At 36.2% G+C, this 27,605-nt stretch overlaps 3 protein-coding genes across 3 annotated transcripts; all 3 read left to right on the top strand.

Annotated features, from left to right (window-relative positions):
* The first annotated feature begins 170 nt into the window (after window positions 1–170).
* On the top strand, window positions 171–9,069 carry rskrb (ribosomal protein S6 kinase related b). The gene is made up of 12 exons (XM_026195397.1): window positions 171–565; window positions 1,602–1,880; window positions 2,025–2,108; window positions 2,738–2,806; window positions 3,070–3,139; window positions 5,247–5,354; window positions 5,936–5,976; window positions 6,065–6,092; window positions 6,505–6,594; window positions 6,802–6,890; window positions 7,047–7,157; window positions 7,826–9,069. The coding sequence occupies exons 1-12, from the start codon at window positions 536–538 to the stop codon at window positions 8,162–8,164; spliced, it is 1,338 nt and encodes a 445-aa protein (XP_026051182.1). The 5' UTR covers window positions 171–535; the 3' UTR covers window positions 8,165–9,069.
* Window positions 9,070–9,586: 517 nt separating this feature from the next.
* Window positions 9,587–20,393, top strand: aldocb (aldolase C, fructose-bisphosphate, b). The gene is made up of 9 exons (XM_026195396.1): window positions 9,587–9,682; window positions 15,915–16,045; window positions 16,184–16,395; window positions 17,141–17,195; window positions 17,278–17,438; window positions 17,888–17,971; window positions 18,061–18,235; window positions 18,398–18,597; window positions 19,427–20,393. Exons 2-9 carry the CDS (start codon window positions 15,934–15,936, stop codon window positions 19,517–19,519), a joined length of 1,092 nt encoding a protein of 363 aa, XP_026051181.1. The 5' UTR covers window positions 9,587–9,682; window positions 15,915–15,933; the 3' UTR covers window positions 19,520–20,393.
* A 1,013-nt stretch (window positions 20,394–21,406) lies between these two features.
* pigs (phosphatidylinositol glycan anchor biosynthesis, class S) lies at window positions 21,407–27,141 on the top strand. Its single transcript, XM_026195391.1, has 12 exons — window positions 21,407–21,481; window positions 21,709–21,848; window positions 21,929–22,040; window positions 22,117–22,206; window positions 22,888–22,979; window positions 23,052–23,289; window positions 23,372–23,514; window positions 24,141–24,255; window positions 24,357–24,502; window positions 25,893–25,993; window positions 26,082–26,292; window positions 26,408–27,141. The coding sequence occupies exons 1-12, from the start codon at window positions 21,463–21,465 to the stop codon at window positions 26,684–26,686; spliced, it is 1,686 nt and encodes a 561-aa protein (XP_026051176.1). The 5' UTR covers window positions 21,407–21,462; the 3' UTR covers window positions 26,687–27,141.
* The last annotated feature ends 464 nt before the right edge of the window (window positions 27,142–27,605 follow it).

Below are 27,605 nucleotides of genomic sequence, written 5' to 3'. Positions count from 1 at the left end.
GAAATTTTGTGCAATGGATCCAAAGGTTTTGGAAACATTAATAAAGAACCTATTTTTAAGAGTGAATAAAATAACAATGTTAATATATAACTATAAATTAACAGAAAGTATGACTCTATGGTACTTGATGTTCAATAAAGTCATGTTTCATCTCTGGCTCTAAAGGCCGGAGGACAGCTCCTGATACTGTTTCGAGTGGTCGCTGGAGTGGGCGTGGTCTAACAGCTCGCCAAGAAATCCGATTGGACGACAGTAACGTGGGAGGCTGCGCAGTATTCGTCGATGCTATCGGAGATTATCTTGTTTTTGTCGCCATGTCAGACTGAAAACGCTTCGGTAGAAGATGAGTTCGCCTGTATAATTCAATGTGAGATATAATATAAAAGCTCCTGTCCCGTCCTATATTCGAGCGATTATAACAGTAATGCACGCTGGTGATAGTATTCTGTCACTCACTGCCACTGAAAATACAAACGACAACATGAATCAACACTGTGTAAGATTCAACTAATGTCTCACGCGGACGACTAATGTGATGGGGACCGATGCTAGCAAAAACAGCAAGGTTAGTTCTTTAACTTATATTCGTGGTTAGGAAAGTTGGAATAATGGTGTATCTGTTCTCTGGATGGCTGCTGACTGTTACATGTTCCTTTCATAGTTGATCAATGCATGTTTATTTTTAGAAGCTAATTCGTAGTAGAGCATTTAAGTCATGTTTATACAAAAAAAAAAAAATCATAAGCATTTTCTATTAAATTGTGTTATGTGTTATGTTTATTTTCTATTCAACTAGAGGGAAGCTATGAGACTGAGAGTATTTTTATAAGTAGGTCGTTACATTTAGTTTAAATACATATTTGTAGTTAATAAATTCATAGCCATTTTATATTTGTGTGGATTTGACTGAAAGCAGTAGCCAAGGGAAAAGTGTGTCATCTACTTGAATTAATATGAATATTATGGTGATTCCTTGACTATGGGAAGTTTTGTCTTGATATTGAAAACTTTTTAAACGTACATGGGATATTCAGTATATTTAAAACTGACTTTTTTAAATAAATTCATCATTACCACTGCAAACTGTTAATTTGGCCACAGCACATTATGTTGCGGTAATGACTCTATTGAACTCTTATAGGGAACAAAAATACTTCCATTTGCCATGGACTGCATTATAACGTCTTAAATAAAAAATTGGTCCCAAAATTCCATTAGCATGAGTTTGAAATACATTTACTGTGATATTTTAGAGAGCGATATTATATTCACTCTTTCTCTCTCACACACACACACACACACACATATGAACTGAAAATGTAATATTTGTCCATATTTATTCCTCCATAATTCTCTCCGATGTAGGGACACGTCAGAAGAACAGTTCATTTTAAATGAGCAAATGTTATTATTTATCTAAAAATGTAAATTTTTGTGTTTATAACCCATTATTTTCCTCTTATATATTGATTCAATTTCTAATTATTATTTCAAATATAGTATAGTAATAAATAGTATCCAGACTTGAATGTTAACAAAAATAGGTCATTGCTGGAATATGAGTAACCGTGTGATTATTATTTAATGATGTTGATTCACAGCAGTATACAAGGTCGGAGGAGCAGTCACAAATATCCAGATGGCGGGGATTTCTCTCTGCTGTGGGAATATCTCTCCCAGCTGGTCTCTGCCGAATCAACCCATTACGAATCAGATCACATCGAATGATTTGTGACAAGGAGCCATCCATTCCTGAGCACCTGGTCTCCTCATTACCAGGTCCTGAGAAACTCCGTATGGAATGGAGTCTGCCGAGCTTCATCAACATGTTTCTGCCCGAATTCCCCCATCGTAATGTCCCAGGACATGAACATTTTCAGGTGAGAGACACTAGGGACAAAAGATGAAAACATTTTATTTATTTATTTATATATATATATATATATATATATATATATATATATATATATATATATATATAATTTTTTTTTCCTCATTATTTTCTCATATTGTCCGACCTCTAGGTCCTGGGTTACATAGCTAAAGGATCTTTTGGCCCCATTTTAAAGGTTAAGGATAAGTCGAAGCATAAGATCTATGCAGTTAAGGTAAAACTTGTATGCACCCACTCATTTACAATTCCTCATAATTTCATAATTTTTACACATTAAAAAATATGTTTCTATGTATTTATATTTATACGTATTGTATACTATCGTTCAAAGGTGTTGGTTCTGTAATATTTCTGTTTTTGAAGTCTCTTATGCTCACCAAGGCTGCATTGATTTGATAAAAAATTGAGTAAAGCAGTAAAAATGTTTAATAATATTATATTTTAAAATAACTGTTTTCTACTTTTATATTATTTTTAAAATGTCATTTAAACTTGTGATGCGAAGCTGCGCCATCATTACTTCAGTCTTCAGTGTCAAATGATCTGATTTGATGCTCAAAAAACATGTGCTGCCTAATGTTTTTGTGGACACCATAAAAAAGAAATCTTTTGTAATATAAATGTCTTTATTGTCACTTTTGAACACATGTATGCATCCTTGCTTGCAAAAGACAAACAAACAAACAAACAATAGGCTACTTCTTACAAAAAAAATGAATCTTACTGATCCTAAACTTTGAGCTGGTTCTCTTCATGAGGAAGAATAAACTGCCATTACTGTCATTGTGATACAGTAATGCTAACCATTTGTGTTTATTTATTTATTTATTTTTTCTAATGTAGGTTATTCCAAAATCGGAGATTTTGCGCTTGGGATTTTTGGAGCAGTCTAAGGAGGAAGTGATCGTCCAGGTGAGCCTCAGTCTTCTATGATGTCATCATTTTTATCAGGTCTAATGGCCAGTGTCATCATTTACAGCCACTGACTCCTAGCTTATGTCATAAATACTATGGAAATTGAGATGGTTTGTGTTTTAGTAGCAACGGGAAGAGAGCTAGGATGAATATAAGCAGTGGTCTTTAGCAGCCTGGTACATGAAGAGGTCGAGTTCAAAACCTCAGAGGTTTATGACTCACTGTACCTGTGCTCTTGTTGTCAAACTGTTGCTTTGCAGCGTCAGGTCCACCACCCTTTTGTCCACGACCTGCAGGACTGCTGGCAGACCCAGCGGCACATCTACATTAGTGAGTGATAAAGAACGCACCCCTGCCCCAATTCTCCTCCTGCCTTTCCCACCACTAAATCAGTCTTCCCTCGCACCAAGTGCCATGTGGCCCTGACACAAAACCTCCCTGGAGCTCCTACAAACTATTATTCCACCTGAACTCTTGTTTTATTCTGTGAGAAGCTGTGAAGAAGACTTATAATGCGAAATTATACATTGAAGTTTATTATAGTCTCTTTTGCACACCAATGCTGTGTTTATATAATCAAAAATACAGTAATTTATATTTATATATTTATATAAACTATTATTTTTGGGGGGGCTTGTTATTCCTTTATTATTCAGACAGTCACAGGACAGTGGAGAGATGACAGGAAAGTATTGGGTAAAGAGAGGGGGGCGGGATCAGCATAGGACCTTGAGAGGGGACTCGAATTTGGGTCGCCGTGAGCACAGTTGTGTATTTTGGTGCACTATGCACGAGGCTGTCGGTTACGACGTATTATTGCATTTTAAATTAATGTTTTTCAAATATTTTCCTGAATTATTAACATTCATTATTCCAGTCTTTCATAAATCATTTGAATATGCTGATTTGGGGCCTAAGAAACATTTTTTATTTATTATCAGTGTTGAATATTTTTGAGAAAACCATGACACTTTTTTTCAGGATTCCTTGATGAATAAAAACTTCTGAGTTGCATTTACTTGATCAATTGAATGTGTCTTAGCTGAATTAATGCATTACATTCTTTTAAAAAGTACCCCAAACTTTTGAACTTTAGTGGATGATCTTTGTTGAAAAGTTTAGAGGTTTATATTTTAGAGATGATGTGCCTAATAAGTAATAATCATTACATAAATGACATTAAGGGTGAAGAGTCTAAGAAAGTTTGTTCTTCTAACAATTTTACCAAACACTTCTCTCACCTGCCATCATTTGGCCAAACAGATAATCCCACTTTATATTCATAGCCATTGGTCAAGCAGATGCTGCTGTGTCACAGTGCTCGACAAATGCTGGGAAAAGAGAAAGTGTAAAACACTCCCCCTTTAATTTATTTATTTATTGATTCTGTGTAGCACACTGTGTACACACTGCATACTGAAATCATCAGATTGTTAGCAGAGAACTTCATGAACTGAACTGAGTGTATCAGATAAGAGAAAAGTACAAAATGTCCCTGCAGGACCAGCTGTGAACCACAGTTGTATAAAATATGGATGCTATCCATGGTGCTGAATTCAAGATGGACAAGTTTACAACCATCTACAGTTAAAAAAAAATCACATTAGTCCTATTAAGTTGTTATATATCATTAGCAAGCGAATTGACCCAAATTCTTTTGAACTAGACATGTTCACCTAGACAAACTTGTGTAGTTCTAAAATAACTTAATTTTGGCTTGAGAAAGCCTGACCAGAAAGCTTGAATCATTGTAGCTTGAATGTTTAAAGTCATGCAGACTCAGACAGATAGATAGATAGATAGATAGATAGATAGATAGATAGATAGATAGATAGATAGATAGATAGATAGATAGATAGATAGATAGATAGATAGATAGATAGATAGATAGATAGATAGATAGATAGATAGATAGATAGATAGATAGATAGATAGATAGATGAAAATCAGTGTAGACAATACTAGAAAAAAGTCCACATATTCAAACTTGGCCCACTTATCAGGACTCCACAATCTAAACCTCAAGTCCTTTTCCCCCAGTGTTTGATTTCCCAGTGATCCTGACTGCATTTGTGAAAGTCAGTTTACTTTTTCCACTATGATGTTCACCCCTTGAATGCTTTCTCCTGACTAAAGCTACAATGATTGTGTCACTTCCTTTGATCACCACCTGATTCCTTCATTCACAGCCTGCACTGTTTTACTACTATTCTTATGCTTAATTCAGTCTAGATCACTATTGGGATTTCTTTAAATCAAGCTTTCCTGTTTTATAACAGAGAGTGTTCTGTACTTCATCTGACCATTATATTTTACCAGTCAGTGGTTTTTCTCTGCTCTTAACCTGTTTGAGTTGGATATTTGCGTTTGTCTATATTGGAGATTTGCACATTTAGGCGCTGTTTATATGGTTCGTTTCTGAATATTCCCTCTCTAGTGTGTGATTACTGCAGCACAGGGGACCTGTACACATACTGGGTGATGATTGGTCAGTTTGGAGAGGATGTGGTAAAAGTGTTTGCTGCTGAATTAGGTTCTGCTCTAGGTAAGAAAAATCTATATGACATGAAATAAGTATTTTATGTTCACCTAGGCTTCACTTATTTGATCAAAAATGCAATGAAAACTATAATGCTGTGTAATATTGTTACAGTTTAAAATAGTAATTGCTTTCTGTTTGAATATGTTTTAAAATGTAATTTATTCCTGTGATGCCAAGCTGAATTTTCAGCATATTTTTTCAGTCTTAATATGTTTTATTTTGCTGATTTGGTGAACAAGAAGCAATTATTATTACTGTGGCTTAATATTTTTGTCGAAACCACCTTTTAAACTGCAATTATTTGCAAATTGAATATTTTGTAATATTCTAAGTGCCTTTACTGTCACTCTTTCGATTATTATTTAAAAGTATTAATGTTTTTTCAAAAAATCTTACTGACCCCAAACATTTGAAGTGTTGTATATTATATTATATTATATTAACCTTAAATCACACACACACACACATACACACACATACACACACAAATGAACTCCATGGACATTTATGTCAAGCAATTTTTGCTCGAGTACAATAACTATAAATGCTTATCAAAATAATATTTTAAATCTCATGTTTTATAGGGTTCCTTCATGATTGTGCAGTCATCCATCGTGATGTGAAGGTATTCTATGTTTTGAATGTAATGATGTTTTATTTTAATTGAAACTCTAAAATGCCTTTAAAACATTCTCTTGGTGTATTTTGAACAGATGGAGAACGTGCTTCTGACAGATCAGGGTGAGGCAGTCTGTGTTCTGTAGTCCCGCCAGTGGAGGGCAGTAGGTGTCTGCTTGTTTTTTTGTAAACATGGAATGTTCCAGAACATCGAAGCTTCAGGATTCCAGGCCACAGAATATAGCTAGAGTATTTACACATCCGTGATATCATCATAGCTATTGAACAAACAATCCAATCCACTAATTTCATATTGTGATATTCCAATTATTTAAATATTTGTTTGTTCAAATGTGGAAATGAAAATATGACCTCAAAGTGAAATATGGCATCAAAGCTTCTAAAACTAAAATGCCATCAAACAGCCATCTAATCATAAATTGTATATGTTCATAATATAAAAACCTGAATTATTACTAAGTTAATCATTTAGTGTTACTATGTAAATGGGAGGGTTTTTTATATTTTCTTATAGGCCATCTGCGACTGGCTGACTTCGGTTTGTCTCGGCGTCTGGAGCGTGGAGGAAGGGCGTTCACTATTTGTGGGACAATCCAATACATGGGTAAATCTATAATAAAAGAAGAAATTAAAACAAATAAATTATTACTTTGACTTTTGTGGAATATATGTGGAATAATATACATAAATAGTCTCTTGGAAATGCAGAATGAGCCATTAATGATATTTATGGCTAAGCTAATGAAAGGCTGTTTATGTGATAGTTATATGTGGAATGTAAACAGGATTCTTAAGAAATCTGTCTCTTCAGCTCCTGAAGTCCTTAGCGGTGGTCCATACAACCACGCAGCTGATTGGTGGTCTCTTGGTATCCTTCTTTTTGCATTGGCAACTGGAAAGGTAAGGAAAAATGCACATACATGTATATTTGCACCAACATATTGTGTTTTCGGCCTGCCGTCGGAAAAAAGACACGTTTGTGTGTTTCTGCGTGAATAGATGTGTCTTTTCTGCCAAGTCATTCTGAACTCCCCCCCCCCAACCCCACTGTCTCAGTTTCCTGTGTCTCCGGAGCCGGATCACTGTAGCATGCTGAGGACAGTACGCAGCTTCCCGTATGAGATGGCAAAAAACTTCTCTCCTCCTTTTGCTCTCCTGCTTACAGAGGTGAGACCTGCACCTGGTTTACTTGACAAAATGTGCAAATTGCAGTTGTTTCTCTGCAAACCCTAAAATTGAAACACTTAAATGAGATCATTGTTTACATTTAGTAAAAAATATTAAAGGGATAGTACAATATTCTGTCATCATTTATTCAAACTGTGCTCAGAATTGTAAGTGTAAAACCAGCTTTCAGTTTCAAATTCTCTAGAATAAAAAGGAGACAAATTATCTAAGATATCCAGGGATAGTTCACCCAAAAAAATCTGTCATCCTTTATTCACCCTTGTGGTCCTCCAAACCTTTCTTCTGTGAAATATATTCCCTTCTTCTAGTTTGAAGGGAACCAAACAACACCCCCAACAGCTCATTGACTTCAATTGTATGGACAACAAACTCTGAGACATGTCTGAAAATATCTTAATTTATGTTCCACAGAAGATCATATTGTTTTGAAACAACATGAGAGTGATAGACTTTTCGTCACTTAACAATTTTCATTGAATTGTCGCTTTAAAATGTATATCTTCTGATGAGATTTCATTGTAGAATCTGTGATTTTTGATTTCTGGGATCTGGACGATTCTGAGCACAGTTTGAGACACCCTTGAGATCCCTTCTGAATACTAATAAGATTTGATTTAATCATTTGAACCAATCTTTCCTCTCCTCAGCTTCTTTGTAAAACTCCAGCACGTCGCCTTCGGACACTGGAACGCTTCAAGCGGCAAACCTTTTTCCACGGCACACCGTTTGATTCCCATCTGCTCCAAAAGACCCCCATGGAGCTGATCCTGGAGCTGAAGAACCGGCCCGACCGTCCTGCCAAAGCCCGTCGAGGCCTGACCCTGGAGCCCTTCCCAAACTTTGACTGTGACTTTGTCTTAACCTCACCGTGCACACCCACCGCTCCAGACCTTTCACCGACTCTGGCCAACATGGAGCGGGTAGAAGCACTCATGCAAAGCCATGCACCTCAGGACGATGCTTCCCAAAGAGAAGTGTTTGTTTAACTTTCTAAGACAATTTTGTCAGGAGTTTTAAAAATCAGACACCTCAGAAGCACGTGGGGCAAGAAGGTATTTTGTCATCATTCCAAACCTGTATGATTAACATCTGTGGAACACAAAACAAGATGTTTTCAAGAATGTTGGTTAGTGCACAGCTGACTTCCAGTGAATGCACAAAAAATACAACTGAAGTCAGTGAAAATGGAAACTGTTTGCTTGCCAGCGCTCTTTAAAATAACTTCTCGTGTTCTGCAGTAGAAAAAAAACTAATTCAGGCTTTGAATCACATGGGGGTGAGTAAATAAGGACAACATTTTCATTTTTTATGTGGACCTTTTTATTGGAGGTTATTCTTCTGTGAAGGAATTTGGTTGTTAAGTGTATTTCTTATTGAGACACTCTTATCCTTGCGTTGAACTCTTTACCTTTTGTTGAGACATTTAGTGAAATGTGGTTCATAGTTCCTCATATCCTTTTTACATTATTTGACTATGTTGTCCTCATTAATATGCCATCACTGTATTTTCATTAAACAAACATACCATAAATTAAGTTCTTCCTAGTTTATAATGTTTTGAAAGCTTCACAGACCCTCAGGGATATAATTTAATGCTAAATGGATCAGATTGTCAAATGGATACCTGTACTTTTATATAACATTATATTCTCAGCACTGTGCATTTGTTTCCATAAAGCACTGTGGACTGATACTGTGGGAAAGCGGCTGTGGTTAGGTGTTATACAAATGTTCCTATTGGCTTTATTGTTCATACTGTTATTTTAACTGCTGCAGGGACTGGTTGGATGCCCATGTATGCATGAATAACCTTGTATGCCTGAGATGACAGTATTTGTTTTATGCCCAGAATGCCTGACACCAGTGATCCTTTATTAAAAACTAAACAAAGAATAAAGGAAATAATGTAGTCATTTTTTTCTTTTTATGCAATATTGTAATAAATGCTGTATGTGGTTATTTCTGAAGCCCTACCCACTAAAATTACAGCATTGCAGTGTCAGCTACTGCTATTATTGAGCTATTGATCTCTCTCTTAAACTCTAATATAAGAATATATATTTTGGAAAACTTTTCCATCCTAAGTAAATAGTGTAAAGCAATAATTTGTGTTTAAATAGAACGAATCCTTTATTGGTTTGTATATGTAATAAGCATATACAATTAATAGACATGTTTTTAAGAAAAAAAAATAGTTGTAGACGAATATTCAATTACTTCTATTATTTTATGTTTTTATATTGAATATATTAAAGGTGTAATTATTTCTACCACGTTTTAACTTTATTTTACAAAAGCGTACGTGCTAGTACAACACACCTCAAGCATGAGACCGTCGAGGTCACTTTAAAAAACTCATGAATACCCATTATTATTACAATAAGGTCTTGACCAAAGCCACGCCCCTAGGTGGGTTGACTTTTCTAAGCGGTCACGTTGCGTTGCGGCATTGAATCAGGAGGCTGTCGACAGTAGGACATCTTTTGCATCTCTCTCCTAAACAGGTAAGTTATTTTAAAAAAGTGTGTCTATACACACACACACACACACACACACACACACACACACACATATATATATATATATATATATATATATATATATATATATATATATATATATATAATTTTTTTTTAGGGACAATGCCGCTTTCTTGAAAGAAGTAATTTAACGTTATTCGTTTTGTAAATATGCCATTTTTGACGTTAAATGTAGTTTTATAAATTTCTTCTGTAATTTTATTTAAAATATTTGTTATATTAATAGTGCAACGTCAGTTATTTGCTTTGCATTGAGTGTCAGAAGTAAATATGTACGATCCGACAGGTGGTTGTCTCATTTTGGCAGTGTTTATAGCAAATGCGTCAAACATATTAAAGCCATTGTTGTGAAATGCTCGTTTTTAAGGGTTCAAACACTCAGAAATCAACTATATAAAGAGATAAACATCATCATATCGACATTCGTGACATTCAATGTCACCCTGAGCATGGGTGAACACATCCTCGTCATCATCATCATCATCAATCATCACTCTCTTCCTTAAATTTAAAGTAGAACTAACAGAAAGCCGACAAACCGAATCTATCTGAACAGCGTTTATCTAACAGAACATGCTAATTAAAGCATCAAATGCACGTGTAGGTCTTTAGAGCATCACAGATGCGGCTGCTGTCTGCGGAAGAAGGGAGTGTGGCCGATCTGCACGTAGACATGTCCTACATCACTGTAGCTTAGCCTAGCACAGATGAGCTAACGTGACGAAGTAGAGATTTTAAACACATCCTTACAACATCACATTTTCTCGAAAGCGATATTTAAATAATGTGTATCAAATACAGGTTTTGTCAAAGAGGTCTTTCCCCCTAAATGTCGCCCTCGTACGTTTTTGAAATCCTACATACACCGCTAGCGACACAATTAGAAGTGCGTCACGGCACATAAGGTTTGTGATGAATCACGCGAGCCGTGTTTTCATCCTCTCGTGTCGTGTATACGTGCTGAGGATGGTGTATCTCCTCTCTGAGGACACCGAGGGTAAATTACATATATTGCTGCTCAAGGTGAAACGATGGAGACTAAGCTCAGGATGTACAGTTCTCAAAAACGATGTCCTTTGACTCTTCTGTTTCTTCTTTTACGTACTTCTTCTTTTATTTTTGTATCTTTTGCATTACCATTGCATTTCTCCATGCATAATATCTGTTTGAAGATAATATAATGCATGTGATAGGTTTTTTGGCCGTTTGAAATAATAATCAAAAAGCATACTATTAATATTTTAAACATTTTAAAATGTTTAACATGTTATTAATATTTTCCAGAGAAATACCAAACAAATAAGTGTCATTTCAAATTTTGAGGGAAATTGGTAAGTTTTGTGTGAAGAACTACACTACCCATAATCCTGAAGAGCGATCCACCAATCAGAAAAGCTAAGCAGACGCTCTCAACCTGTTATTTCTAACTGTATTAATATTCTGCACTGAACTTAAAATATTGTTTTCATATTTAATTTTTATATTGTAGTGTTGTTTTATTAAATTATGCCACAGTTTACGTGCATAGTCTTTCACTATACATATAAATTTTTGCCTTAGTTCAAATTTGTAATGTCATGATTTGTTTTGGAGTAGGCTGGTTTGTTTCATTGAAATCCCTGTGGAGAAAATGAATGTGGAAGATATTTATGGGATTAAAGCCTTTGGAAGAATGGGAAAAACGCAGACTCACTGTTGCGCATGATGCAGTGCAGAGCAAAAGATGCAGACTGAATCCGTTCTCACTGAATAACTTATGCGTCATATCTTTTTTTTTTTTTGAGAAACATCTCGTTCAAGGCCATTGACACTCTCTATAAAAATTAGTTTGAATAAAATAACAGGTTTTCAGTAGGATAGCATTATCAACCTAGGGATAAGCATTTGAAATTATAAAAAGTGTGAAAAAAAGTGACGTGACATACAGCCAAGTATGGTAACTCATATTCAGAATTTGCATTCTGCATTTAACTCATCCAAAGTGTGCACACACAGCAGTGAACACACATTTGGAGCAGTGGATTTCTATTTTCATCTCTCTTCATGCCCATAACTGATAACAGACTGGTTAGCTTCTCTATCCTGTTAGTTTGAATTTGTATATCCAACCGTCTAGCAGATTGATGCCTTATAGGCATTAATTTGAACCACTGTGTTATTTGTTTAAAACCAGTTAAGAATTAAGACTGTAATTAAATGACTTAAAAGTGCAGTGTCTAAACAGTGTCATCATTACTCATCAAAATGTATTCACTTGCATTAGAAACACTGATGGTGTGTTATAAATGGCAAGCCGATGTGGTTCCCTCTAATTTAAACAGAGCTTGCATTTGTCTATGATATATTATATAATAAATTATGTAACACTGGCGAGCAGTCGAAATAATATCTAAATAATATCGTTGGCTGAACATCTGATGCATATGGGACACAAAATTGGAAACACTTCAGGATTCTCAAAGTCATCATTGGATTGGTTGAGTTCTACAGGATTTCCGTGAGACATGCGTTCTTTAACGTTCCACCTGGAAACAAAGATACCGTGGCGCCAAACCCCCTCACGAAACAAGAAAGCCATCATGTTACAACTGACAAGGGACGATTATCAGGATCAACTAAACTCTGGATTTTTAAAAGTATGTGAAATATTTAAAGTTTGCAGCATATAATCCTCAAAATACATCCAAGAGTTTTACACAGCGGTCTGTTATTGTGGCAACATTTCCACGGCTCGAAACGTGACGATGAACGAAACGAACTGTGATTGGTTGTTTGACATGTCGGTCAAACGACCTCATGGGCGGGCCTTGGCCAATGAAAGCCGCTATGAATTCCAGACCTTCAGTAATATTTAATATAAATACCAAATTGATAAAATAGCTAAAAATAAATTTTTATAAAATACATATTTAAATTATCAAATATATAAATAAATATTGCTTATTTTCTTAAATATAATTTTTTGTAAACAATGACCTAGATTAGCAGAAGTATATTTTGAGCCTTGGAAACTTTTGAGGTTTAATACATTGGCTTTAAGTGATAACCCATATTTAAAGGGTTACTCTACTCCATAATGAAAATGTTGTCATTAATTACTCACCCTCATGTCTTTTCAAACCCGTAAGACCACCGTTCATCTTCAGAACACCAATTAAGATATTTTTTATGCATTCTGAGAGCAATGTAAGGTACCCAATCAAGGTCCGGAAACGTAGTGAGAATAATCCATGTGACATCAGGGGTTCACCCATAATTTTATGAAGCTATGAGAAAACTTTTTGTGCGCAAAGAAAGGCCGCACCACACGGCTGACAAGGAACGGCATAAGCTGTTCGCGTTCAGTGGATGTTCTCCAAAATGGCGATACGGTGAAGCGGAGGAGACTAAGGACCAATCCCAATTCTATTTTATACCCCTTCCCCTACCCCTCCGCCCCTTCCCCTTGTCCATTAAAACAGAGTGTCAACGGGTAGGAGAGAAAATATTCCCCTAAGGATTGGGACACCACTACTATGCCATCACACGCCATCTAGCTCTCGTCATCTAGCTCTTACAATACATACATATAATGGTGTGCATTAGAGCCTTTAATTATCGTTCTGTAGTAATGAGCTGCTTACTGACACACAAACATATCGGAAATCGTGCAGCTCACACATCCAGGAGAAAATAAACTTGTCAACGCTGCCCCACGACTTTTATTAAATACAGTTTAAATACTGAATCGAATTATATTTTCCAGCGACTAGAGGATACAGTCGCTGTTTTTAAGTAAACTCACTCATAAAAGATAAACAGAACAGAACTTCCATCTCTCTTTCTCTCTCTCTCTTTCTCTCTCGAATAGGCAATATTTGAGTAAATGGTTTAGCGATTTCTTATTATTGGGGGGATTAGGCCCCATCAATGTCTACGGCAGTTATCGCCCTGATCAGACATATGTTGTGGTACTATCATGCAGTCTGTAATGATATGACGTTAACAAATATTAGAAATTTTTTGCAAACATGTCTTTGAGTAACATGAACTCACAATTGAATGTAACATAAAACAAATGGTTACTTTTCTTTAAAATCTTTATTTTTTCCCTAAAAAAAACACCTCTACCCCTACACGTGAACGCGTGAAATGGAGGGGTAGGTTAAAGGGGAAGGCCTAAGGGGTAGAATTGGAATTGGGCCTTATTGTTGAATAAAGTCTGTCATACATCAAAATGACCTCTGTTTGCCCTTTGCGATATCATTGAAGCCAATACATAGTATATAAAGCTAATAATTGTGGGCTTTAGCATTAAACATTTTAATTTTTGACCCAAAAATGTTGTCATAATTTACTCCCCCTCCAGTTGTTTTAAACATGTATGTTTCTTTCTTCTGTTGAGTAAATGTTTACACAAGGCATCTAACTGTGATTTATTTCAACACAGACCAGCCAGTCTGTGCCGGTTTTGCCTTTTTCCATTCAGCATAGAGATGGGGGAGCACTCAACCAATGTAATCAATATACAGGCATAGAAGGGGATTTAGACAAGCAATGATTTCCAGTTTCAATATGAATGATTGAAAAAAATGAGTGAAAAAAAAAAACACTAGAAGTCTAAGAAGTATATTTTTAAAATATACAATCAGATAATATATTATCAATGAAATAAAAGTCAATTTTCATGACTCTTTCTTAGAACATTTAGGTGGACTTTACAAATAGCACTTTGTACTAATTTCTAATTAAACCTTTTCATTTAACATACATTTTAAATCATTATTTTAATCTATAATTAATAATTTTGTGCTTGATTAACATTTGATTATATGTTAAAATGTAGTTTGTTATTCATATTACATTTAAAGCACTCTTATGTTCAGCTAATTGCAGTAAATATAAAATTTGAACTATAAATCATTTTGATTTTATTGCAGTTAGCATGCAGTTAAGTAAAACATTTAAATTCAGTTCACAATTATGTTTCAAAAATATATTATTTCCATAAGTACTTTTTTTTTTTTTTTTTTTTTTAAGTATTCTAAATTTGACTTCTTTTACACAAGTAATAAAACCCTTTTAATGAAATGTTGTGCCAATCCTACACCATGAAGTAACAGACAGTGGGGCATGTCTAATTGACAGCAGAGATGAGAGGAGTGTGATTGCATAACAGCAATAGAAAACACTCTGCTGGCGTTAGTCCACGTTATTATGTAATTCAGCCTCACTGAAGAGCTTGTGAGAAAGAGTGGGCCTGAATATTACTTAGACCCTAGATGCCTTGAATAATAAGGCACAGTTTTGTTTATCCATAGCCATCAGTCAGACGTTTCCAGGAGACAAATTGTTGTTCCTTTTGTGACTTTCTTTGGGTGAAGTAGTGTTTCTAAGAAGCAGAAAGCACTGCCAATTTCCCATTCGAGCCATGGTGTGAATCCCAAATCAAGAGCCGAAGTGTAGCTCTTTATGTATGGTTTCCAAAGAAATATTCAACAGCACAACTGTTTTCAACATGGCTAATCATAAGAAATGTTTCTTGAGCACCAAATCAGAATATTAGAATGATTTCTAAAAGATCATGTGACATTAGAGACTGGAGTAATAATACAGAAAATTCAGCTTCGCTAGCACAAGAATAAATAACATTTTTTAAATATATTAAAATAGAAAATGGTTATTTTAAATTGCTTATTTTATTGGCATAAGTTTGAGTTATTTCAAGCATATTTCACAATGTTACTATTTTTAGTTTTTCAAAATCATAATTTTTTTTTAAAGGGTTGTCATTTGAAAATGTTGTCATTATTCACTTACACCCACGTCGTTCCAAACCGGTAAAAGCTTTGTTCGACTTCGGAACACAATTTAAGATATTTTGGAAAATATCTTCTATTGTGTTTCAAAGACTTCAGAAACCCTCCACCTTCCCCAGCTCCACCTGTATAGGTCTGCTATGGGGTGATTCATGTATGCCGTATATGGGTGTTATTTTATATATGTTACAAGTACAGTAACAGTAGGCTTGCTTCTTACATGCTCAAAGCAGAATGCTGTGGATGTATTGGCCGTAGCAATTATTGATACTTACTCTATGACTAAACACATTAACATTGTCATGTACAATACCATGCTAAAACCTACGAGAGCTGTCATTATAGGAATATAAGATGGATGAAATGACAGTTGTGTTTCTGCCGTTCCTCTGTTGCAGATTGCTTTGAGCCGCAGACATGACGCACCAGTACCCCGCACTCACAACTGAGCAGAAGAGGGAGCTCCAGGACATCGCTCAGCGTATCGTAGCTCCTGGGAAGGGCATCCTCGCTGCGGATGAGTCCACAGGTCAGTGAGGGTTGCATCTAATATGGAAATAACACATTCAGTTCGATCATTTATTCCCCTCAGGTTGTTCCAAACTTGAAATATGCAGCAAACCGCAGTCCTTCTAACACAATAATATGTATGTCTGCATGTATACAGGCAGTATGGCAAAGCGCCTGAACCCCATTGGCGTCGAGAACACAGAGGAAAACCGCCGTCTGTATCGCCAGCTCCTTTTCACTGCTGACGAGCGCATGGACAAGTACATTGGTGGTGTCATCTTCTTCCACGAGACCCTTTACCAGAAAGCTGATGATGGCACACCCTTTGCCAAAATGATCAAGGACAGGGGCATTGTTGTGGGAATCAAGGTACAAAATTTGATTTAAATGAATGATTTTATTTAACTGTGATGCATTACATTGATCAAAAGTGACCGCCATTTCAAATGTTTTTAAAGATTTCTAATTCAAATAAATGCTGAAGAGATTTGTCATGGTTTCCACAAAAATATTGAGCAGCACAAGTGTTTTAACACTGAAAATAATAAGAAATGTTAGATTGATTTCTGAAGGATCATGTGACACAGAAGACTAGAGTAATGATGCTGAAAATTCACCATTGCGTCACAGGAATAGATTACATTTTATTATATAGTAAATCAATAAAAATATATTTTTAATTGTAATAATATTTCACAGTTTTTACTGTATTTATGATCTCATTTGATATATATATATATATATATATATATATATATATATATATATATATACGAATGAAATTTTAAATTAGTGTACGTACAAAAAAAATCTGTATTTATCAAACGTGTGCACGCTGTTCCTATTGCACACCAGTAAGTAATCATTGTTGATAAATCCAACATGTTCTTAAGCACCATGCTGGTTCATGTTCATGTTCATTTGCATTCAGAAACACCTCCAGTGAACCAAATATGGTGAAAGCACCTCCCTTTATTATCACATGAATGTATACGTTCTCACCAAAGTCATGGCTAAGAAAGCGGTACCGACTGAGGAGCCATTCTGTGCTGGACTATTTTTAGCAATGCTGCCATCACATTTGGATCCTAAAGCAGGTTGTCCTCTTTTACAGGTTGACAAAGGTGTCGTCCCTCTGGCAGGAACAAATGGAGAGACCACAACACAGGGTAAGCTTACAGTTGCTGATATAATATTTGCTAAAATTGATGGCAATGATGTTTTATTAATGTGATACCTGTTTTTCTTAAGGGCTTGATGGCCTGTCAGAACGCTGTGCTCAGTATAAGAAAGACGGTGCAGACTTTGCCAAGTGGAGGTCCGTGTTGAAGATCAGCGAGACCACTCCTTCAGAGTTAGCCATCATGGAGAACGCTAACGTCCTGGCTCGCTACGCCAGCATCTGCCAGCAGGTGAGCTGTCTGTGCACTCATCTTAAAGGCAGGCAGTGCTGTTATTGTTAATTAAAACTAAAACTATTATCTGAATCACTTATTATTAATTGAAAATATAAATCAGAAATTAATTCTAAATATTAGATTAAAAACATTAACAAAAACCAATGTTTTTGAAATTTTGCAGTGAAAACTTGTCAAATTAAACGGACAAACTAAAACTTAAAAATGTTTAAAAAGCTAAACAGAAACATTTTTCAAAAACTGTGGTAAAAGCACAATTTTAATAAATAAAAAATACTATAATAGTATATAAAATAATACTAAATAACACTGACTGCAAGAAATCCAGATCACAACAATCTTGATGGATATTTAGGCATTTTATTTAGCTAATGCATAGATATCAGAAATAAGGTTTAACCAATGGAGTGTGACATTTTTGACGTAATATTGTAATATTTCAGAATGGGATTGTGCCCATTGTTGAGCCAGAGATTCTGCCTGATGGGGACCACGACTTGAAGCGCTGCCAGTATGTTACAGAGAAGGTAATTAAAAAGTGACATTAATTTATAGCACTCAAACAAGACTTGATTTAAATCGTCAAAACTTTTCTTTATTTCCCACGTATCTCCAGGTCCTTGCTGCCTGCTACAAGGCCCTGTCTGACCATCACGTCTATCTGGAGGGGACTCTTCTGAAACCCAACATGGTGACAGCTGGACACTCCTGCCCCACCAAATTCTCCAATCAGGAAATTGCCATGGCTACAGTGACAGCCCTGCGCCGTACCGTTCCCCCCGCGGTAACAGGTGAGCCACGAGTCTAATAGAGAAACCTCAGCTGTGTTTTACTCGTTGAAGCTTTAAGAATGTGGAGCGCCATGACGTAGCTAACAAGTTACGATAAAAAAAAGTGATGTGGTGAGAGCACAGTGTCACTTCAGGAAATGTATTTTGAAATTCCTTTGGCAGGTGTGACATTCCTCTCTGGAGGTCAGAGTGAGGAGGAGGCGTCTATCAACCTGAACGCCATCAACAACTGCCCTCTGACAAAACCCTGGGCCCTCACCTTCTCGTATGGACGCGCTCTGCAGGCCTCAGCCCTCAGCGCCTGGCGCGGAGTCAAGGAAAACGAGAAGGCAGCCACAGAGGAGTTCCTCAAGCGTGCTGAGGTCAGTTGATCAAATCCTTTTCCCATTTTGGTGATATTAAGCAAAATTTCAGATTAGCAAAAAGCTCATTGTCATAAGAATAGCACAGTATAAAGCATAACTCACACAGAAGTCACTTCCAAACAGAGCATCTTTCTGTTGACCAACGTGGTTAATCTTTGTGACAAACTTCAATCAGTTGCAAAATTTGTGTATTGTAGCACTTGGATTCCTTTTGAAATAAATTTTGCCCACGAAAATTTGGCCAACACCGGCAAATGATTGTATTTATATAATTGAAATAATGCTAAATAAATATGCTCATCAATATGCAGATATGCTAATTTCAATATAATTGAAATAATGTTTAATAAATATGCTCATCAATATGCAGATATGCTAATTTCTATTTATTAATCCTTATTTCATTAAAATGTGTATTTTGGATACAGATAATGATGCTAAAATCTATCAAATGTATATCTGCATCTTTTCAGAAATCGTGTAAAGCTAAATGCTATTTAAGTTCATAGGTCAAATAGGAACTTTGTGTGTAATATCTTTTAATTTCAGTAAACACTGAGATATATATATACAGTACATTTTTATTTAATTTGAATGATTATTTAGCACATAATATTAGTGATGTAGTAAAATTTCAGCGACCAAAAATAATACTATAATAATATTATAAAAACAATGTAATACTTAAAAGTAGTATAAAATTGAATAACAATAGAGCTAGGAAGTGAATCTGTTTAGAATTGCTGGGCTACAATTCTTTGATGTAAGGTCTGTCTGAACCTGCTGAATCAGGCATCGTAAACTGACCTTTGTGACCTTTCCTCAGGCTAATGGATTGGCTGCTCAAGGCAAGTACGTCTCCTCTGGAATGGATGGATCAGCGGGACAGTCCCTGTACGTGGCTAATCATGCCTACTGAACACGCGGTTTCCCACCGTTCCAGCTCCCGCCAGCCAATAGTATAGTGCACAGCTGCTACCCTCACTGTCACCAACCAATCACAGGCCTGCGCTGTCTTCTGTACTTTAGGGTTGTCATTGCGGTGTCTCACTATTTAAAATCTATTAAACTTTAGGAATGGAGAGGAGAAATAGAAAGGTACGCAGGAGATTATTCCTTATTTTTGAAATATTCAAAGTGTAGTTTCATGCTGCAAACAAGAAAACAGTATTTTTTTGTGGCCCGTTTTAAATGGATGTATATGTATATCAGACATTCTGTTTTTAGCATTTTAACACCAGTCATTCCAATTCAGGCACCAGCCACTCAAGTCACATTCCGTGCAGTGCAGTATGACCTCATCGGCCCTCATGATAATGATATACTGAGTTCATATTTATTATAATAGGGAATGAAACATATAATAATATTAATATATAGTAATATATTATTGTTAGTTATGATTAACTCCACCAGACTCCGAGGAATATAATTTTGTGTTGTGTTCACATATAATATTAATGCATTGCTGTGTGATTACTGTATCAAAAATTGAATATAAAAACCTTACAATATTAGTTTAAAAAAGGACCGTTATTTTGAAATTGTGCGCTGTTGCGTTTGTGTGCTTGAGTGTATCATGCTCTCCCTCTCCTCCCTGTATTTGTGACACAGTGCTACATGAATCATAACTTATATTGGTTGTAAACGGCGGAGCGGACCAAACTCTGGAGCTTCTTGGGAGGGAAGCACTCACCGCTCTTGAACAAATGTGATCTTGTGATTTGATGTTGTTCTCTAAGCACTTCATGTGTCAGATAGTAAAAACTAAAATAAAATACTTTAAAATGTCAGATGCTGTTTGTCATTATTATGCGGGTGTATTTCATTCACCTATTGCAAACATTTTTAGCAATAACTTAGTTCATTCCATTTGAGCTTTCCTCATCAGACCCTCAACAATGTGCTGAATTAAGCATGTTTACATAGATCTAAGTAAATGGGTATAATTCTAAATGATTAACTGTAGAGAGGTACGTAATTTAATAGAAAACAGTTTGCATAACAAATAAGGGGTTAAAATTTCTGTTCCGTTCTTTATAAAATTATTGGAGGCATATTTACAAATATGGTACCCTGGATTTCCCTAATAACTTTAAAGCGTTAGAGGCACAAATCCAATTTTTGTGTCAAGTGAGACCTATTACAGATGTGTTTGATAAAATATTGTGTAACACATAATTCTTTATTTACTTAATTGTAGTAAAAATATAAAATTTTAATTACATAAATACATGTGATATGCACTAATACCCCAAAGTTTATGAATTATATATATATATATATATATATATATATATATATGTGTGTGTGTGTGTGTGTGTGTGTATATGTGTATGTGTATGTATTTGTGTTCAACAGAAGTAAAAAGTCTTGCAGGTCTGAAACGACAAGAGGGTAAATTGTGACAGAATTTTCAGTGTTGGGTGAATTATCCCTTTAAATTAACAAAGGGTCTGGTTTTCATATATTTACCATTATTCATTAACTGTGGGGTATTAGTACATATCCCAAATGACTACAGCAAAAAATATGGTAACCAAAATATCTTCGTGATCTGCAGAAGAAATAAACACATATGGGTTTAACACGAAACGAGAATGAGTAAATAAAGACTTCATACAACTAATAACTAACCCTTTAAAATGCCTTTTTTGTTTGTTTGTTTTTTTTACTGCGAGCCTGTTTTTATCTACCCATCATGATGCGAGCCAAATATAAAATGAATTGGCTTTTTTAAGGAAGTTCGAATGACACTAAACCCGCCCCCTTTAACTCTGATTGGAGGCTCCTGTGCCATCTGTCGTCTGATTGGATAGAATCCTCCAATAGCGGGTTATGCGGTAGTCATTTCACACAGCAATGGCAGCCCTGCAGCTCGGTGAGTCCTGCTTTAATTCAAAACGATTTCCTCATTGTGCCTTCTAAATTATTTCAGTGCTCACCTATTTTCTATTTATTTTTTTGCCACAATTGTACATTTTAAAGTTACATTACACTAAATCCCAATGTCAGCGTAACGGTAGCTTAGTTGTGTTTAGCATGTTTTGAGTCAGGGTTGGTCTAGTTCCTATGTGGTCTCATTTCTTAGCGTTTTGTTCCTAACAGAGAAGCAGCGAGGGCGATCCGCTGCCCTGGCCATCGCTGCAGTGGTCATCGTGCTGGGAATCCCGCTCTGGTGGAAGACCACAGAGACCTACCGAGCCTGGCTCCCTTTCTCTGAGATCAGCGAGCTCGACTCCCTGCAGGTACTGCGTCCTTCCTCAGGACTGAGTCATGTTTGTCAATCCATTAGTCCAGCACTGATATGTTATCGTGTTTTTGACAGCTTCAGCTAAGTGTTGATATCGAGGTGGTCTTCTCTCGAGGAACACTGACCCCAGAACAGCAGAAAAGGTTTCCACATAGCCATGTCAATGAAAAGGAGCACCAAGTTGATGGTAAGTGATCAATTTCTGGAACTATTTGAAAGCTTCAGCATAAAATAATTAATCATTGCTCTCTTTTCCTCTTCAGCTAAAACAGGTTTGCGGTACAAATATGAAACCAGATATCGCACTGCCACTATAATGGAGGAAGACGCCTTGAATCAGCCCACTGCTGCAGGTTGAGTGGGTTTATTGTTACTAATAAATGATGGTTTAATCAGTTATTTGTTAATACCAATTCAATTATGTCTAATTTTATATTAGAGGATATATTGACTATACAGAAAGATTATAGAATTTTTTAATTGAAGTAATTCCCACTGACGGAAGAACAATTGCAATCACTTATACATTAAATCAATTGCAATCACTTATACATTAAATCTTCTTCTTCTTATCCATTATTATTTGCTTTCAGAGGAACTCTTAAAACTTGAATAGACTCCCGAAAGAACTAAATAGTTATAAATAATGTATTTTTGTCGTTTCTAAAAAAAAAAAAATTGTTGTGAAATTGTAAAAATTGATATGGATTTTTGTGTAAGCTTTGAAATCATTTAACTTTTTCCAATTACCTGCCCAGGCACTACAGGTGGAAATTAGCCATTGTGGGTAAATTTGGCATTTGATCCTGTGTATAATTAATGTGCATTGTCCCTGAAATACAGTTTAAGGGACAAAAAAAGGCAAATATTAATAGTATTTGTTGAGTTACTCCGAACAAAGCTAATTTAAAATGAGCTGTTTTGGGTTTCTTCGGTTTTCTTTTTGTCACATCACTCATTTTTAAATGTGAATTCATTTTTCTATTGGTACGATAGAGTTTGTATCTCTGAGCTGTTGACTTGTCTCTCCACAGAGGCAGATCTATCCTTACACATGCTCTCTGAGAGTTCTTGTGGGTCTGTGGTTGTATATGTGATCCCCGGGTCCTCCACCCTTCTGCCAGAGGTAAGATTCAGAGCATTTGTGGATTTTTACATACTGAAGCTCATTATGCTCATTCTGGCTTTTAACTTTCAGGATGTGAAGGTGTACGTGGGGCAACGGCGTACTGCGCTGCTGCGTTCTCCTCCCTTTAAAAGTTCTTGGAATCTGAAGGAAGTCCTCTCAAATCTGGAGATGGATGTGGAGCAGGTGGTCAGCACCATGTCCTTCGCTCACCAGGATATAGTAGCTGCTCTGAGCGACCGTGTCCGCATGACCAAAGTGACTAAGGAGAGTATGACAGACAGCATGCGGGCCATCAAATCCAGTCCTGGTGAGTATTATCCCTCATTGTGGCTTGTATTCTCAATAGCATACACATTTAATTATCTTCATCTAATTTCGGCTTCTCTTAGGCTATGAGATCACATTCAGCCTGCTCAACCCAGACCCAAAGTCACACAGTCTTCACTGGGATATCGAAGGCGCCGTTCAAAGCTACATTCAGCCTTTATTGAACAAACTTGCCCCCATTGCCAACTTTTCAGTGGACTCTCAGGTGCCTTAGAAACAATTACATTGTAGTTTGTGTGGTCTCTAACAAATATGACTCTTCACAGGACTGACCGAATATTCTGTACCTTGCAATGGTTACAAATGTGTGAACCCGAAGAGAATTTGCTGTACTGTTTATACAACAACAGATACATTTGCACAGCTATTAGAGCTGCTTTGTGTTTTTACACAAGAGAAATGAAGAAACATGGAGTGGTGCATGAAGATATTTTACAGCTTCAAGACTCATTCAGTCAGCTTTTAGAGTCAGAATTTAAATCGTTTATAATATTAATTTACGTTTTTTTATTGATTTATTTGTATGTGTTTATAATCTTTACACATTTCACATTCAATATTAAGTTTTTTACTAATGCCTAATTTGGTTTGCGTTCATCAACTAAATTTTTTTTCACAAAAAAAAAGTTGTTTCCTTTAATTTAATTTAATTTGAATTTATTTAAATTTAATGTGATAAACAGCTTTAGTTTAAAGCAGAGTTTAAATGAGCAAACATTGAAAAAATATCACTATATATTTATATCTTCTTATTTTTTATATAATTTTGTAAATACTGCCCACCCAAAGTTCTCCTCTTCTATTTGTCACTCGGCTGTTTGTTCTTTTCAGATTCTGTACTATGCCGTTCTGGGGGTGAATCCTCGATTTGACAACAGTGTGTCAGCCTATACACTCAGTGCAGACAGCCTATCACATGTTATCAACCCTGTTGAGGCCAGACTAGGTGAGATTTGAGCTATAACTGAACCGATCTGCTTTGAATGAATGGTTTATTTTTTTTATGATCATTTAGATTTACGCATGATGGTATTCTCTTTGACACAGGTTCCAATGCAGCTTCCTCTAACCCTGTCTTGAACTTCCTGCTATATGTACCAGATGCCCACCACTCTCCTCTTTTCATCAGAGACCACGGCAAACGGGAGGTGCCCTCTAACGCCTTCCACAGCCCTCGTTGGGGCGGCATTATGGTACTGTCCAGATATATTCACTTAAGCATAGATTATGATGTTCGTTTTGCATTTCTCAGTGGCTAAGTTTACATGCACCCAAGAAAATCATTTTATAATCGACATTGTATTTCATGTTTCAGTTCAGGGTTTCTGTACTTACATTAAAGAAGACCTATTATGCCAATTTAAGGTGTCTCCAGAATGTGTCTTTGAAGTTCCACCCCACAGATGATTTATTCTATCATTTTGAAAATGCCAATTTTGAGTGACAGCAGAAATGCACCGTTTTTGTGCATGTCTCTTTAAATGCAAATGAGCTGCTGCTCCCCATCCCTTTTCCAGAATTGTAATGTGCCTTTACAGCTCGTTTCTTCAGTTACTCTTTTAAAAACCTCTGTCTGGTTTTTATTATCATGTTTAACATGCTGAAATCATGCGTTTTAAAAGGATACTCCACCCCACATGGAAAATTTTGTCATTAATCATTTACCCCAATGTCGTTTCAAAACCAAAAAAAAAGCTTTGTTCATCTTCGGAACACATTTTAAGATATTTTGGATGAAAACCAGGAGGAAAATACACTGTCAAGGTCCAGAAAAGTATGAATAGCATCATCAGAATAGTCCATCTGCCATCAGTAGTTCAATCATAACATTACGAAGCAACGATAATACTTTTTGTACGTGAATAAAACAAAAATAACGACTTTATTCAACAATTCCTTTGTCAACGGTCTTCTCTCTCTACATCACTCAAACTGCATATGCTCTTCTGTGTCAGCCGCACCAAAATGATGCGCTGTTTTCTTTCAAATCAAAGCATAAATACGCATAGAAGAAACAGTGCATCCTTGTGGTGAGACTGAAACAGAAAAGCATAGGCAGTTTATTTACTTGGTAGTCTATGGGATAGTCTCAAGCCTCCTGGTTTTCATCCAAAATATCTTAAATTGTGTTCCTGAAGACGAACAAACCTTTTACGGGTTTGGAATGACATGGGGGTGATTAATGACAATTTTCATTTTGGGGTGGAGTATCCCTTTAAGACCATATCAGTTAAGACTTCTGATATACGGTTTAGTGAAAGCATACGTTTCTCTTTCATGTATCATTGTGTTTGAACTGTCAAATCCACACAAGTTTGTTAAAAACAAACAAGTTACAAGTCTGTGAAGGTAAAAGGCTGGGAAAGGAATCGCATGTTTATATTATATCTGTGTGGCATTCAGCAGTGTAATACACAGTAAATAAATGAATAAATCCACAGTTCTCTTGTCTCTTCTGAGGCTGGGACTCTAGTGTTCTGTGGTCGTCAGATTTTCATGATGTGTCACCTTTAGATATCGTGAATTACAGTATATAAGATAACGTGAATGTGAATGTCTTTTATCTGTCATCTGTGTCCCCAGGTGTACAATGTGAATGAAATGTACGGACCTGAAACTGAACGTCCTGTAGATATCAACATTAATATGTCTAAAGTGATGGGTGTGTTTTTGGCACAGTTACGGTTAGTACTTCCACCGATGTAAGTAAAAAAACCTGGTTTGCCCAGATGAAAGTGTTTTATTTCACTTTCTTTATCATTTTGTTTCTAGGCTCATGCTGGGAGTGCAGCATACTCATCCTCCCACAGGCTTTGTGCTGCAGAGTCCGGGCAGCGCTGGACTGTCTGATTGGGAGCTGGACCGACTCCTGTGGAGCCGCAGTGTGGAGAACATCGCCACCGCCAGCACCACCATCACCTCGCTGGCTCAGCTCCTCGACCAGATCGGAAACATCGTCATCAATGACAACATCGCACAGCAGGTGGGAGGACTTGATGTTCATAGTTCATCACAAAATGAAATGGTTCCCCTGTAACATTTTGTTCTCGACAGTAGGAATTGTAAAATGCACAATTTTGCTATTATTTCTCACACAGGTTTCTAGTGCAGTGACGTCGCTCCAGTCTGCTGTCGCCGAGTTGGAGGCTGGGAACCTTGCCTTTGCGCTTCAATACAGCAGGGAGGCCATTTTGGCTTCAGAGAGGGCCTTTTTCGACCCCTCTCTTTTACATCTTCTTTATTTTCCAGATGATCAGAAATTCGCCATCTATATTCCTCTTTTCCTACCCATGTGTGTACCTATTGTGCTCTCGCTACTGAAAATTGTGAGTGAAGCTAAGAAAAGGCGAGCAGATAAACAAGCCAAAAGTGACTGAGAAACCACGGCTTGTTTGATGCATACACACTAATGGCTGCATTTGTGTAGAAATGTTAAAAAAACCCACTCATTCATTAAAAGATGATGTGTGTGGTGTACATTTACACTTTATTTATTAGACCAATAGTCTAACGGTCATTGGATGAAAAAGAAAGAGTGCAGTTTGAAATTTGGTTTCTGCCTCTGTTGCACTGCATGTCCTGTTTTAACACTGTAAGACTGTATTGTTTTTTCAAGGGATTCATAGTTGCAAACGTAAAATGCGAGATTTTTTTTAGATATAAAACATTCTAATGTTCATTGACATTACAATAATTTTGTGGGTACAAAAGTGTTTGGGTTGATGTGTGTTAACTTTAAAATGAGTTTGTATAGAGATCCAGGAATGATGCCATGTGAGAATTATTTTCAGTTGTATTAAATTCTAAAGTGAAAACCTGATGTTTATATATATAACAGTCTTAATTGTTTGTTTTACAATTTAACTTAAAACCAAGTGAAAGTGCTGTATTTACACCATGAACAACGGAATTTATATAATGAAAAATAATATTAGCTCACTATAGTACTATTTAGAGATATAGTATACTGCATACTGGATTGATGCACTAAAATTGCACCAATGGGATTTTTTAAGGGTACGTGTTACATGATATAATCATTTTATCGCTGTTATAAATTAGTGTTACAGAAAAAGAAATGTGTTAGGCACTGCTTTTATACAGTCTATGGTTAGGCACTATGACAGTCTCAATGAACATTAATTATTTTAAATTTAGACCTGAGGGTGCATGTCCCTCACATTATACGAGAACATGCGAAGAAAACGTCATACGAGTTTAAAACAACATTATCATCCAAATAAAATAACAGTTTCCGTTGAATCACTAAAGCTGCCGCAGTACTGCCACGCAAGC

The sequence above is a fragment of the Carassius auratus genome, chromosome 21, assembly GCF_003368295.1.
Source record: "Carassius auratus strain Wakin chromosome 21, ASM336829v1, whole genome shotgun sequence".
Taxonomy (NCBI): Eukaryota; Metazoa; Chordata; class Actinopteri; order Cypriniformes; family Cyprinidae; genus Carassius; species Carassius auratus.
Note: the sequence above shows the minus strand (reverse complement) of the source record. Positions and strands in the feature narration are given on the sequence as shown.

What these genes read in the sequence shown, in the direction of transcription:
- rskrb (XM_026195397.1), top strand. Translation starts at nt 536, where the DNA reads ATGGGGACCGATGCTAGCAAAAACAGCAAG. An exon ending in CAGGACATGAACATTTTCAG is followed by an intron (nt 1,881 to 2,024) that starts GTGAGAGACACT and finishes TCCGACCTCTAG; the next exon opens with GTCCTGGGTTACATAGCTAA. An exon ending in TCATCCATCGTGATGTGAAG is followed by an intron (nt 5,977 to 6,064) that starts GTATTCTATGTT and finishes TATTTTGAACAG; the next exon opens with ATGGAGAACGTGCTTCTGAC.
- aldocb (XM_026195396.1), top strand. Translation starts at nt 15,934, where the DNA reads ATGACGCACCAGTACCCCGCACTCACAACTGAGCAGAAGAGGGAGCTC. An exon ending in GCATTGTTGTGGGAATCAAG is followed by an intron (nt 16,396 to 17,140) that starts GTACAAAATTTG and finishes CCTCTTTTACAG; the next exon opens with GTTGACAAAGGTGTCGTCCC. An exon ending in ACGCCAGCATCTGCCAGCAG is followed by an intron (nt 17,439 to 17,887) that starts GTGAGCTGTCTG and finishes GTAATATTTCAG; the next exon opens with AATGGGATTGTGCCCATTGT.
- pigs (XM_026195391.1), top strand. An exon ending in GGCCATCAAATCCAGTCCTG is followed by an intron (nt 23,290 to 23,371) that starts GTGAGTATTATC and finishes GGCTTCTCTTAG; the next exon opens with GCTATGAGATCACATTCAGC. An exon ending in GTGTTTTTGGCACAGTTACG is followed by an intron (nt 25,994 to 26,081) that starts GTTAGTACTTCC and finishes TTTTGTTTCTAG; the next exon opens with GCTCATGCTGGGAGTGCAGC.